The sequence below is a fragment of the Nerophis ophidion genome, linkage group LG10, assembly GCF_033978795.1.
Source record: "Nerophis ophidion isolate RoL-2023_Sa linkage group LG10, RoL_Noph_v1.0, whole genome shotgun sequence".
Lineage (NCBI taxonomy): Eukaryota > Metazoa > Chordata > Actinopteri > Syngnathiformes > Syngnathidae > Nerophis > Nerophis ophidion.
Genome location: NC_084620.1, coordinates 37,435,615 through 37,450,443, shown reverse-complemented (window position 1 = coordinate 37,450,443; position 14,829 = coordinate 37,435,615). Strand labels below are relative to the sequence as shown.

General features: G+C 42.9%; 1 protein-coding gene across 2 annotated transcripts in view; it reads right to left on the bottom strand.

Annotated features, from left to right (window-relative positions):
- Nucleotides 1-14,829, bottom strand: part of svep1 (sushi, von Willebrand factor type A, EGF and pentraxin domain containing 1) — a 167,977-nt gene that overhangs the window by 24,984 nt on the left and 128,164 nt on the right. For both annotated transcript variants that reach the window (XM_061913624.1, XM_061913625.1), the window contains exons 36-43: nt 11,834-12,001; nt 11,087-11,759; nt 8,322-11,014; nt 8,013-8,247; nt 7,497-7,652; nt 5,907-5,970; nt 3,826-3,999; nt 3,574-3,750 (exon numbers count right to left, since the gene is read on the bottom strand). In XM_061913624.1, coding sequence (XP_061769608.1) covers nt 3,574-3,750; nt 3,826-3,999; nt 5,907-5,970; nt 7,497-7,652; nt 8,013-8,247; nt 8,322-11,014; nt 11,087-11,759; nt 11,834-12,001 — 4,340 coding nt within the window. The remainder of the gene's footprint in view (nt 1-3,573; nt 3,751-3,825; nt 4,000-5,906; nt 5,971-7,496; nt 7,653-8,012; nt 8,248-8,321; nt 11,015-11,086; nt 11,760-11,833; nt 12,002-14,829) is intronic.

Genomic DNA, 14,829 nt, shown 5'->3' with positions numbered 1-14,829 from the left:
CAAATAGTTAAACAGTTTAAGAACAACGTTTCTCAAAGTGATATTGCAAGAAATATAGGGATATCAACATCTTCGGTCCATAATATAATCAAAAGGTTCAGAGAATCTGGAGAAATCACTACACGTAAGCGGCATGGCCGTAAACCAACATTAAATGACCGTGACCTTCGATCCCTCAGACGGCACTGTGTCAAAAACCAACATCAATCTCTAAAGGATATCACCACATGGGCTCAGGAACACTTCAGAAAACCACTGTCACTAAATACAGTTTGTCGCTACATCTGTAAGTGCAAGTTAAAGCTCTACTATGCAAAGCGAAAGCCATTTATCAACAACATCCAGAAATGCCGCCGGCTTCTCTGGCCCCGAGATCATCTAAGATGGACTGATGCAAAGCGGAAAAGTGTTCTGTGGTCTGACGAGTCCACATTTCAAATTGTTTTTGGAAATATTCGACATTGTGTCATCCGGACCAAAGGGGAAGCGAACCATCCACACTTTTATCGACGCAAAGTTCAAAAGCCAGCATCTGTGATGGTATGGTGGTGCATTAGTGCCCAAGGCATGGGTAACTTACACATGTGAAGGCACCATTAATGCTGAAATGGGAGTATTTCCTCAACTAATGAAAATTGCAAAAGTTGTTCCTATTCACAAAGCGGGAGGCGGACGCTTATTCACAAACTACAGACCAATCTCAATATTACCACAGTTCTCCAAAATATTAGAAAAAATATTTACAAATAGATTCGATGGCTTTGTAGAAAAAAATGAATTATTAACAGATACGCAGTATGGTTTCAGGAATAATCGATCAACAGCACAAGCATTAACAGATTTAATTGAAGAAATAACTGATAGTATTGATAAAAATAAATATACAATAGGAGTATTATTAGATCTTAAGAAGGCTTTTGATACAGTAGACCATAGTATTCTTATTAGAAAAATGGAAAAATATGGTTTTAGGGGTATTGTTCTGGAATGGATAAAAAGTTATTTATCTGATAGAAAGCAGTTTGTACAGATATCACAAAAAAAATCATGTTGGTTAAATATTAAATGTGGGGTACCACAGGGGTCAGTCTTAGGGCCCAAGATGTTCATCATGTATATAAATGATGTTTGTAAAGTAACTGAAAACCTTAAATATGTGTTATTTGCGGATGGCACCAATGTACTCTGTTCTGATGTGGACTTGCAGCAGCTCCTGAGGACCGTCACCATGGAGATGCGTAAACTAAAAAATTGGTTTGATGCTAATAAATGATCATTAAACCTAAATAAAACTAACTTTATGTTATTTGGAAATAAGAGAAATGATATAGATGTAAAATTATATATAGACAATGTTAGTATAGAAAGAGTAAACAAAATCAAATTTTTGGGTGTGATCTTGGACCACAGGATCTGCTGGAAGTCACACATTACATACATCAAAGGGAAGTTGGCGAGAAGTATTGCTGTCCTGGGTAAAACAAGGCACATTCTTAATCAAAAAACATTACACACTCTTTATTGTACACTTGTTTTACCATATTTGAGTTACTATCTAGAAGTTTGGGGAAATACATACAGGACGAACATCCAACCACTATTCATAATGCGAAAAAGGGCCATCAGACTGATACATAACACAGGACCCCGAGAACACACTAATGGATTATTTATAAAAACATTTGATTTAAAACTACCAGATCTCATCCAACTCAAGACTGCCCAAATGATTTATAAAGCAAGTAAAGATTCACTTCCAACAGGGTTATAGAGAAGATTTTTACAGAGAGAAGGGAATTATAATTTAAGAGAACTACTTTTTAAGATCCAATATTGTAGAACAACGCAGAAACGAATGAGTATAACAATAGCAGGGGTTAAAATATGGAACTGTTTAAAGGATGAAATAAAACACAGCACCAACATAAACCAGTTTAAAAAGCTTTTTAAATCATTTATCATTAGTAAATATAAGAAAGAAGAGCAAACATTGTTTTAGAAAGACAATAATATATAATATGTATATAAATACAATTTATGATTTCATAATTATACATATAGGTTATATTAAAATGTATATATTACCACTTTATATGGAATTTAAATAAATTGTGTATATATAATGTATATATATGTATATAAGTGTACAAATGTATATCCATCCATCCATTTTCTACCGCTTATTCCCTTTTGGGAACGCGGGGGGCGCTGGCGCCTATCTCAGCTACAATCGGGCGGAAGGCAGGGTACACCCTGGACAAGTCGCCACCTCATCGCAGGGCCAACACAGATAGACAGACAACATTCACACTCACATTCACACACTAGGGCCAATTTTTAGTGTTGCCAATCAACCTATCCCCAGGTGCATGTCTTTGGAAGTGGGAGGAAGCCGGAGTACCCGGAGGGAACCCACGCATTCACGAGGAGAACATGCAAACTCCACACAGAAAGATCCCGAGCCTGGATTTGAACCCAGGACTGCAGGAACTTCGTATTGTGAGGCAGACACACTAACCACTCTGCCACCGTGAAGCCCACAAATGTATATGTTTGATTTAAATGTTAAACTGTGTATATGAGACGTGTGCTACATATATGTTGCTTATATATGTTTAAAAAAAAGTAATATAAGTGAAGCATGTTTTGGATTTTATATATTTTGAACCTTGTTCTTGTTGTGATGGGGTAGGTTTATATAAGCGTTGCTTCAACCTACACCCTTTCGGCTCAATCATTGCTCAAATGAGTGTTTTTTTTTTTTTTCTCTCTTTTTTTGTTGTTGTTCTTTGTTTTATGTGAAGATTGCCGAAATAAATAAATAAACAAATAAACAAACAAACAAAGGTTTATACAGGTTTTGAAACAACATATGCTGCCATCTAAACGCCGTCTTTTTCATGGACGCCCATGCTTATTTCATTCAGCAAGACATTGCCAAGCCACATTCAGCACGTGTTACAACAGCGTGGCTTCGTAAAAAAAGAGTGCAGGTCATTTCCTGGCCCGTCTGCAGTCCAGACCTGTCTCCCATCGAAAATGTGTGGCGCATTATGAAGCGTAAAATACGACAGCAGAGACCCCGGACTGTTGAACGACTGAAGCTCTACATAAAACAAGAAAGTTAAAGAATTCCACTTTCAAAGCTTCAACAATTAGTTTCCTCAGTTCCCAAACGTTTATTGAGTGTTGTTAAAAGAAAAGGTGATGTAACACAGTGGTGAACATGTCCTTTCCCAACTACTTTGGCACGTGTTGCAGCCATGAAATTCCAAGTTAATTATTATTTGCAAAAAAAAAAAAGTTTATGAGTTTGAACATCTAATATCTGGTCTTTGTAGTGCATTCAATTTAATATGTGTTGAAAAGGATTTGCAAATCATTGTATTCCGTTTATATTTACATAGAATAGAATAGAATACAATAGAATAGAAAGTACTTTATTGATTCCTGGGGGAAATTCAGCAACATCTAACACAATTTCCCAACTCATATAGAAACGGGGTTTGTAATTCATCACTGAGTCTTCTATTGTCTTTTATGGTCAACAAAAGAAAATTAGGCTTTTCTTACGTTGGCAAGAGGGGAAGCTGGAGCTCCAGGTTTTGCCCCCCATGCACATCACTAGGGAGTCTCCCACCAGGTCATAGCCTTTATCGCAATTGAACTCCAGGGCGCGCCCAGTGGTCAGGTTGTGCTCCTGCACCTTTCCATGCATCATCTGTTTGGGACCGTCGCAGCCCTCAGACACTGACAAGACATATACAATCGAGCTTAGCTGAGACATTTTTTGATTTTTTTGTAATCTGGAGGTTTGGTTGTTACCTTCACAGGTAGGCGCTGGGAGGCTCCACGTCCCATTAGCCAAACAGACGAGTGTCTTTGGGCCAACCAGCTGCAGGCCGGCATCACACGCAAAGCTGGCGTTATGCAAGTACTTGTCCCCTGTCACTTGCACCTGTGCGTTTTTCACTGGTGGAGGAGGCCCACAGGACTGTGCTGATGGAATGATATGCAGGGAAGCGTCAGTTAAAGACGCTTTGTTTATTTTTTTTACCCCAAAAATAGAACAAGGGCACCACCAGCAATTTTATGTTATCATTTAACAGAACCTATTTTTATGAAATATCTATATCTTTTGCAATTACTAAATATATTCCTCATTGGTTTGAGGAATTTGGCTGGCGTTCAGGCTTGTCACTCCCCACTGACTCGTTAACATGTACACGCAGGACAGATGCAGAAGCACCCAGTAATTTGCAGTCCTATAATACCATACCAACATTATTTATCTAGAAATCCCTTTAAAAACAACCACAGTTGAAAAACAAAGGGCTGTTCACCACATCCATCCATTTTCTATCACTTATCCCTCTCTGGTTGTGGAGGTGCTGGAGCCTATTCCAGTTGCACTTGAGCGGAATCCCGTGCACACCCTCAGCACAGGGCCAACACAGATAGACAACATTCACACTCACATTCACACACCAGTGATAATTTAGTGTTGCCAATCAACCTATCCCCATGTGCATGTCTCTGGAGGTGGGAGGAAGCCGGAGTACCCGGAGGGAACCCACGCAGTCAAGGGGAGAACATGCAAACTCCACACAGAGAGACCCCGAGCCCGAGAATCGAACCTATGGCTACACACCAAAAACAAATATAAATATAGAAAAACAGAGGCATAAGAAAGTCTAAAACATATAATTTAAAACAAAGGGAAAATATAGAAAAAGATCAGCTATAAAAATAATGTTGTTTTGATAGCATATACATTTAATAAAGCTGACGTGAGTGGATTGACTTTACTAAAAAACTAGATAAGGCAAATCCTGAAGGAATTGCGAGTGAATGTTCCAATGCTAAAGTTGCACTGAAATCCTGGAATTTTTTTTAGAATTGTTGAAGTATCCATCCATCCATCCATTTTCTACCGCTTATTCCCTTTGGGGTCGCGGGGGTGCTGGTGCTTATCTCAGCCACTTCATTACAGGGCAATTGTTGAAGTAGAGCACACAAATCCCAAACAGGCTGAATATTTTGAAGTTGGAACAGTTTGAATCAGATGAAAAATGTGGGGGCTGTGGACCTTTGAAGAATGTCCCATTGATTTCAATGGGGTTTTCCCCAAAAATTGGGGAATTTCAGGAAAAAACTGGAATGGTCTGAATAAGTTGAAATGGTTGGTATTGGAATTTTTCAAATCGATCAAGAAATGTTAAAGTAGTGCTATGTTGAATTGAAAAATGGTATAACGGAATTCCTGCAATTTCGCAAAAAAATTTAATTTTTCCAGTTCAAAAAACAACTTTTTGGGGGGGTTCTGATTAAGAGGAATGTTTTGAAGGTGTTCTGGGAACGTCCTGAATGTTTTTGAAATTGGAAAATGTTTAAAGTTTAAATTTCCAGGATGGTGAAATGTGTTGAAGGTAGAATTTTTTTGAATCGGTTGAAAAATGTGGAAATTGTGGAAGGTTGAATTGGCCAATTCCTTTTGAATGGGAAAAATGTCCCGGAAAACCTGGGATTCTGGGAAATCTGGGTAGTTTTGGAATTTGTCAAGGGAAAACCCATGATTCTCGAATAGGCTGAACAGTTTAAAGTTGGTGAAAAATGTGGAAGGTAGAGCACGCCAAAATCTGGAGAAGAAGAAGAGGAAGTTGAAGTTTAATAAATAGATACATTTTGGTGTAGAAAACCATATGTGTGAATGCTCTATCCTTAGTTGATATTACACAAAGCTAAAGCGCGTACCGTGTTACGCAAGGGTATAGTTACCTCATTACGGGCTGAAAGCCGGAAGGAGGGGTGTAATGTTTACAACACACTGGAAAGTTAGTGCCTTCTAGGTTGCAAACAGCCCCTTTTACATCATTCATTTTTTTACCTTTGGAATTTAAACTTACCAACACACACTGGCTGACTGCCACTCCATGCTTTGTCTGCCTGGCAGGTCTGGACAGAGTCCCCCTGTGACAAAAAAAAAATATATATGCTATTTTAATCTATCCATCTTCTATACTGCTTGTCTTCATTAGGTTCATGGGTGAGCTGGAGCCTATTCCAACTGAATCTCTGGATTGGTTGCCAGACAATCACAGGGCACGTACTGACAAACAATCAGTCACACTCACATTTACACCTGTAAACCAGTCTCCAATAATCGGACATGCATGCAAAAGATTATTGTGCTTCTTCGAAGTCAGATAGCTCAGATTTCAGTATAACAGATAACTTAAGACGAGCAAATTAGTGCAAGATCGAACGTGCATTGTAACAAAAATGTACGAAATAAACACTCTTGTTAATTCATCTTGCTTATATTTCCACCAGAGGTTGCTGACATGTACTTGATAAAATCCTTATATTGGCAGATCTCAAAGTTGAGTTGAGTTGAGTTTGTGTTTATTTGGAACAGGCATGCATACAACATGATACATTACAATTTCCAGTTTCTCTATTCAACATGTTCAAAAAGAAGTAGGAAGAAGCAGAGCTTATTTAATCCTACCCCTTTTTCTTTACATAGCAGTTGCTAAAACTTTTGTTCACTTTGTCTTCTCAATGTATTCACAATATACTCCATTGGTAATAACAATACAAATAATAACAATTAGTGAAGTAAGTTATATTTCGTATGGAGAGATAAGTAAGGTAATCTAAAAAAATAATGGATGGATGAAATAAATTCAGAATGTTTATCATGGTTCTTCTTTGTACTTTGTAAACACTTCAAGTTTGAAGAGTTTCTTGAAGTGGATTAAATTAGAACATTGGTTGATTTCTTTCCCTAATCCATTGCATAATTACATTCCACATACTGATATACTGAAGGTCTTAAGTGTTGTACGTGCATACAAATGTTTTAAATAAAAAAAAATTTTAAGATTCCATTTTTCCTCTTTTGTTGAGAAGAATTGTTGTATATTTTTGGGTAGCAGATTATAGTTTGCTTTGTGCATAATTTTAGCTGTTTGCAAATCCACTATGTTGTGGAATTTCAGTATATTCGATTCAATAAATAAAGGGTTTCAATGTTCTCTATATCCAACATTATGTATTATTCTAACTGATCTTTTTGTAACACTTTTAATGAATGAAATGTACTTTTGTAGTTATTTCTACATATTTCTGCACAATAACTCAGAGTTTTGCCCTTGATAAAGGCATATACTGTATACATATGGCTGTTTTTAATTATTAATTTTGCTTTGCATGTCCTGTGGCTCAACACTGTTTTTTTTATCATGGTGTTCCTAACAAGGAAGTATCATCTCTCTTTTTTGGCTCATCAAATGATAAGGGGTTGGAGGGAAGTCACATGACTTTTTTTAAACTGGAATTTTTATTCGTTATTACGTCAACTTGCAAGGCTTGCGTAGTCAAACTGAAACTGTAACTAGATAACGTACTTGAGCCTCAACAAATGATTAATACTGACAAGCTTCTTGTTTATAAATAAAACATGAGCCACTCCTGTTGTGACGAAGACTAACCTTGAGTTCAAAGCCAGGCAGGCAGGAGTACATGACAAAGTCTCCATAGTTGTAGCTCTTCCCTTCGGTCACACCATGCAAGAGCACAGGGGGCTTTTCGCACACCACCAGCTCACATGAAACAGATGCGATGCTTGGAGCCCAGTGTCCACCAAGCTAATAACACAAAAGATAGTGTCAGTTTGGTCTGACAAGTATACGCCTTTAACAAAGATTCAATTGTCCACAATTTCTAGGGAACACAGTAGTGGCTCAAGGAGAAGCTCATTAAGATCCTAAAGTAGTCTAGCTAGTCTCTGTACCCAAGCAACAGCGGGAAAAACCTTCAGGAATGGAGAGTACCTGTAAAGAAGAGCGTACCCAAATCCCTCTTGAGATGTGTGCAACACTGGTGACCATATACAAGAATGGTCGGTGCTTGCAAACAACTATTTTTCACAAGTACTTGCTTTAGGATCAAATGCTTATTTTTCCCAATAGAAATCATGTCCAGATTTAATCAAGCATGTTTCATACCTGACACTCCGCCAGAGCAGAGCCTTGCAAGTAGAATCCAGCATGACAGGACAGGGTGATAGTGCTGCCAACAAATGTGAGCTCCTGTCCAGTGACGACCAGATGAGGAATGGAATGGTTAGCAGGAAGCTTGCAGGGAACTGCGCGGCAACGGATGCTGTGCTTGGACCAAGTCCCGTCACTGAGGCAGGACAAAGTAGCCGTTCGTGTTGCAAGCACGTACCCTTCTTCGCATCTGGAACAACATGCACGGTCATAGACTAGAACACATGATTTTTTCAAATATTTCAATACGAATGTAGTGCTCACCTGTATGTGATCGTGTTTGGGAAGGTGAAGGCCTCTGCTTGCACTTGAGAATTGGCAACAGCAGGAGGTTTTCCACAGCTCACAGGGTTGCAGGTGATCCTTGGCTCACCCCATCGACCATCCTTTCCGCAGGAGATGTGTGGGTACCCCCTTGGCTCGTAGCCCGGTCTACACCTGTACATTACGGTGTCTGGGAAGGTGGCACTGCCGCCCTGCAGTACAGTGTTTGGTACTGTTGGCGGGGCGACAGTGCACCTCCCGCGGCCACACACAGGCACCCCGGGGCTCCACACACCACCCTTCTCACACACAGCCTGAGCAGGGCCGAGCAGCTTGTATCCGTCATCACATTGGAAGTGAATTCTGTCACCGCAGGCACGATTGCGGCCGAGCACCACTCCGAATTTCAAAACGGGGGAGACACAGACGCAGGGTCGACACTGAGGGACAGTGCCTATCCAGAACCCTTGGGCGGAGCACCGCAGGACAGGGTCCCCAACAACTTCATAACCGTCAAAGCAGACATACTCCACTATGTCATCGTAGTTGAAGCTTGAGCCGTTGAGGAAACCATGGCTGATGTCCTCGGGTGGATCGCAACTGATGATATCACAGCGAGGTGCTGGTTTATCCCAAAGCCCATCCGACTGACAAACACGTGTAGAATCTCCAGTCATAGTGAATCCTTCATCACATCTATAATTAACCTTACCGTTGAAGCCAAACTCTGACCCCAAAACTTGCCCATTAGACACTGGAGATGGCTTCTCACAGTCGGCAGGTACGCAGGTAGGGGAATCATGGCTCCAGGTGCCGTCAGCCTGACAAACACTGGCAGACTTGCCTTTAATGATATAACCAGGCTTGCATATGAGTTCAATCTCCTGGTTGTAGACATACTCTTTGCCTTTGAAAGTGATATCACTGGGGAGTTTAGGGGGACCACAGGACACTGACTTGCACTGAGGTTTCTCTCCATTCCATTTCCCATCTGCCTGACAAACAATACTATCACTACCTTTGATGACAAAGCCAGGATTACACTTGTAGTGGAGGATTTCATGGTACACGAAGGCATCGCCATGTGCTGTGCCATTGGTTAAAGGCCCTGGGTCACCACAGGAAACAGGGCGACAAACTGGTGCATCATTAGTCCACAGTTGACCTGATAAACACTGCCTCACCGGATCACCTTCGAGCTCATATCCTTCCTCACAGGTGTATGTGACTGTGCTGCCAATGGAGGTGTCTGTTACGTTTACCCGGCCATGCTCTGGATACGGGGGTGTCACACACTCTGCTGGCACACAAGATGGAGCGGTCCCGTTCCAGCTGCCATCTTCCTGACACACCAACCAAATGGGACTTGTGAGGTCATAACCTCCATGACACCGGTACTCTATTAGTGCCCCCTGGAGGAAGCTCAAGTCGCTAGGAAAGCTTCCTCCTTGCTTCGTCACCCGAACATAGTCGCCAAAATCTATATGAGGAGGCAGGCCGCAGTCGGAGGGCACGCAGACGGGAACAGTACTTGACCATCCAAACTCCTCGCAAGTGAGGTGGTCTTGGCCGACGAGCTGGAAGCCAGGGAAACAGCTGTAGAAGATGGTGACACCGAAACCGTGATCCTGACCTTCTACAAAGCCATTTTCAATGGGTTGGGGTGGGGTGCAAGATATTTGCACACATACAGGAGGCTCAACATCCCATTCCCCACCTGCTAAGCACTTAAGAGTCTCCGGGCCTTGTAGGCGGTAACCACGGTGGCACGAATATATAGCACTGTGACCAAACTGAAGCTTTGTGAAAACCACTTTTCCATTTGGAGTCTGTCGGGGGGGTGAGCATTCAACTGGGCGGCATGAAGGTACCCCTCCGATCCAAAGTCCCTTCTCCCCGCAAAGCACAGTGGAGTTCCCCACTAAATTATAACCAGTCTTACAGCTGTACAGCGCCTTGCTAAGGAACATCAGACCCTGAACGTCCACGATGCCATTAGAAATTTCCACAGGCTGAGGGCATTCAACTGGAATACACTCTGGGTATGGAATGCTCCACTGCCCGTTGGACAAACAGGACACAGTACGTTCTTTTCTTAAAGTGAAGCCATCCATGCACTTGTAGGTCACCACAGAGTTGAAAATAAAAGTTGGAGGAGATGAAGATGGGCCACCAAATGATACATCCGGCGGGGGTCCACAGGTCACCTGCTTACACCAAGGAAAGGTGTCATTCCACTCCTGGGAGGGCATGCAGCGGAGGATCTGTGCCCCCTCCAGAAAGAAGCCCTCTTCACATGATAACTCCACTGTTCCAGATGCAGAGTCTAGACTCTTCAGAACCAGGTGGTTCTCCTCCAGTTGCGGCTCTGGACACTGAACAGGTGAACAGCGCGGGCGCCTGGACTTGTCCCACCTTCCGTACTTAAGACAGGTCCAGATGGCATCTCCCGCGAGCTCGTAGCCCTCGTCGCAGGAGTACTCCACTTTGCGACCCACCTGGAAGTCAGAGCCTCTGTAGCGTCCGTGTGCAATGCTGGGAGGAGGGTCACAGGTCATAAGGACACAGATGGGAGGGTCATTGTCGGACCACTGGCGGTTGGCTTGGCAAACTCGTTCTACACTACCAAGCAATCTGTAGCCAGCGTTGCAGGAATATATCACCTTGCTGTTGAAGGTGAATCGACCTCTGACCTTTTGGGGAAAAATAAGATAAAAGTTAACACGTTAATTATAATACAGCAAAGTAATATGCGTGTGGCTAACCTGTATGTAGCCGTTCTTGAGCGAAGGTGGAGAAGAGCAGGTCACAGGTACGCAGCTAGGCAAAGCTCCGCCCCACTCTCCATTGGCTTTGCAGGTCCGCCTCTTCTCCCCTCGGATCAGGAATCCCTTATCGCAGCTGTACGCCACAACTGCACCAAAACTGTAGTTGGTTCCGCTCACGTAGCCCCAATCAATTCTGGCTGGCTTGGAGCATCTGACCGGTACGCAGCTGATACCGTATGGTGAAGGCTCCCACTCCCCCCCCATCCGACAGCGCAGGGTCGCTGTGGTGTTGAGCATAAAGCCTTCTTCGCATTTGTAGCTGACCTCAGATTCGCTCAGGTATTTAGGTTTGTTCACTGAGTCTAAAATTGCATGGGGGAGCTCAGGCGGGCGGAGGCAGAAATTTGCGATGCAGCGCGGGGCCTCCATTCCATCCGGGGGCGCCCAGACCCCGTGGGCGTTACACATCATCTTGGAGTTGTTGCCTGCAGTGTAGCCGTCAGTGCAGTAATAGTTTGCCGTGTCTCCGAACAGCTGGTGGCTCTCATATGGCTCGGCGTGGTCAATGGCAGGCGGGGGTCCACAGGACCGGGGCACGCACTGAGCAGAGTTGTCACTCCATTGGCCGTTTGCGAGACATTCTCTGGTCTCGGAGCCAATCAGAGTGTAGCTGTCAAGGAGAATTTATTTTTGAATAATGCTGTTACCATGTTCGAATGGTGCAGTATTGAGAGACTTATTTACCCTTCTTTGCAGACATAGTTCACCTTATCCCCCAGTTCGTAGTTCTCTCCCACAATTACAGCATCTCTCAGGGGAGGGGGGTCACCACAAAGGATGTCCACACAGCGGGGGAAGGGCCTGCTCCACTCCCCTGTATCTTCACAAACCACTTCCATTGTACCCTGTGGTCTTTGCACAAATAAAATATTTGCAATTAAAAAGTAGAGTAATGCCATCAAAACATATAACAAAATACAGACCCTGAACCCAAGGATCGAATGCAGGACCTTCGTATTGTGAGGCACATGCACTAACGCCTGTACCACTGTGCTGCCCCACATTATTACCAATACACCATATTATCGTCAGCATTATTTTGAGACCAAATTAAGCACTTATGTAATCATCATATACAATAATAATAATAATGCAAGTATACATTTCAAACACATTAAGGTTTGATTTCTTATTAGTATTTTTTAGCATTGTAATTGGAAGGTTAATAAGGTGTAATTATCCTAAATAAGCAAACATACATAAAAATAGAATGGATTCTAGATCACTGTTAGCAAAACTTTTACTTCAATAAATATCAAACATCTTAAAGTGCATTTTCCCCAGATGGTCAGGTGGTTTGTTTTGTTATTTTGTTTTGTTGCCATCACTTTCCAACAAATTCAGCATATTTGCTTGTTCGTCTGTGTTGATATGCTCATCTTTCTCATTCGGTTTGAAGCCGGAATATTCCCATACATTTTACTACAAACCCCGTTTCCATATGAGTTAGGAAATTGTATTGGATGTAAATATAAACGGAATATAATAATTTGCAAATCATTTTCAACCCATATTCAATTGAATATGCTACATCCATCCATCCATCCATCTTCTTCCGCTTATTCGAGGTCGGGTAGCGGGGGCAGCAGCCTAAGCAGGGAAGCCCAGACTTTCCTCTCCCCAGCCACTTCGTCAAGCTCTTCCCGGGGGATCCCGAGGCGTTCCCAAGCCAGCCGGTAGACATAGTCTTCCCAACGTGACACTGCACTGCTTCCCATTCCTGAGGCGGCGGATTGTAGTGGAGAATCGCTTCGAAGCCGTCCGGAAGTCGTTTTCCATGGCTTCCCCGAACTCCTGCCATGTCCGAGTTTTTGCCTTCGCGACCGCTGAAGCTGCACACCGCTTGGCCTGTTGATACCTGTCCTCTGCCTTCGGAGTCCTATGAGCCAAAAGAACCCGATAGGACTCCTTCTTCAGCTTGACGGCATCCCTCACTGCTGGTGTCCACCAACGGGTTCTAGGATTACCGCCCCAACAGCTACCAACTACCTTGCGGCCACAGCTCCAATCAGCCGCCTCGACAATAGAGGTGCGGAACATGGTCCACTCGGACTCAATGTCCAGCACCTCCCTCGTGACATGTTCAAAGTTCTTCCGGAGCTGGGAATTGAAACTCTCTCTGACAGGAGACTCTGCCAGACGTTCACAGCAGACCCTCACAATTCGTTTGGGCTGCCAGGTCTGTCCGGCATCCTACCCCGACATTGCAGCTGACTCACCAGCAGGTGGTGATCGGTAGAAAGCTCCGCCCCTCTCTTCACCCGAGTGTCCAAAACATGAGGCCGCAAATCCGATGACACAACTACAAAGTCTATCATGGAACTGCGGCCTAGGGTGTCCTGGTGCCAAGTGCACATATGGACACCCTTATGTTTGAACATGGTGTTTGTTATGGACAAACTGTGACGAGCACAAAAGTCCAATAATAAAACACCACTCGGTGAATATGCTACAAAGACAACATATTTGATGTTCAAACTGATAAACATTTTTTTTTGCAAATAATCATTAACTTTAGAATTTGATGCCAGCAACACGTGACAAAGAAGTTGGGAAAGGTAGCAATAAATACTGATAAAGTTGAGGAATGCTCATCAAACACTTGTTTGGAACATCACACAGGTGTGCAGGCTAATTGGGAACAGGTGGGTGCCATGATTGGGTATAAAAACAGCTTCCCAAAAATGCTCAGTCTTTCACAAGGATGGGGCAAGGTACCCCCCTTTGTCCACAACTGTGTGAGCAAATAGTCAAACAGTTTAAGAAAAACGTTTCTCAAAGTACTATCGCAAGAAATTTAGGGATTTCAACATCCACTGTCCATAATATACACAAAAGGTTCAGAGGATCTGGAGAAATCACTCCACGTAAGCGGCATGGCCAGAAACCAACATTGAATGACCGTGACCTTCGATCCCACTGTATCAAAAACCGACATCAATCTCTAAAGGATATCACCACATGGGCTCAGGAACACTTCAGAAAACCACTGTCACTAAATACAGTTTGTCGCTACATCTGTAAGCGCAAGTTAAAGCCCTACTATGCCAAGCGAAAGCCATTTATCAACAACATGCAGAAACGCCGCCGGCTTCTCTGGGCCTGAGATCATCTAAGATGGACTGATGCAAAGTGGAAAAGTGTTCTGTGGTCTGACAAGTCCACATTTCAAATTGTTTTTGTAAATATTCGACACCGTGTCATCCGGACCAAAGGGGAAGCGAACCATCCAGACTGTTATAGACGCAAAGTTCAAAAGCCAGCATCTGTGATGGTATGGGGGTGCATTAATGCCCAAGGCATGGGTAACTTACACATCTGTGAAGGCCCCATTAATGCTGAAAGGTACATACAGGTTTTAGAACAACATATGCTGCCATCTAAGCGCCATCTTTTTCAAGGACGCCCCTGCTTATTTCAGCAAGACAATGCCAAGCCACATTCAGCACGTGTTACAACAGCGTGGCTTTGTAAAAAAAGAGTGGGGATACTTCCCTGGCCCAACTGCAGTCCAGACCTGTCTCCCATCGAAAATGTGTGGCACATTATGAAGTGTAAAATACGACAGCTGTTGAGCGACTGAAGCTCTTCATAAAACAAGAATAGGAAAGAATTCCACTTTCAAAGCTTCAACAATTAGTTTCCTCAGTTCCCAAATGTTTATTGAGTTTGTTAAAAGA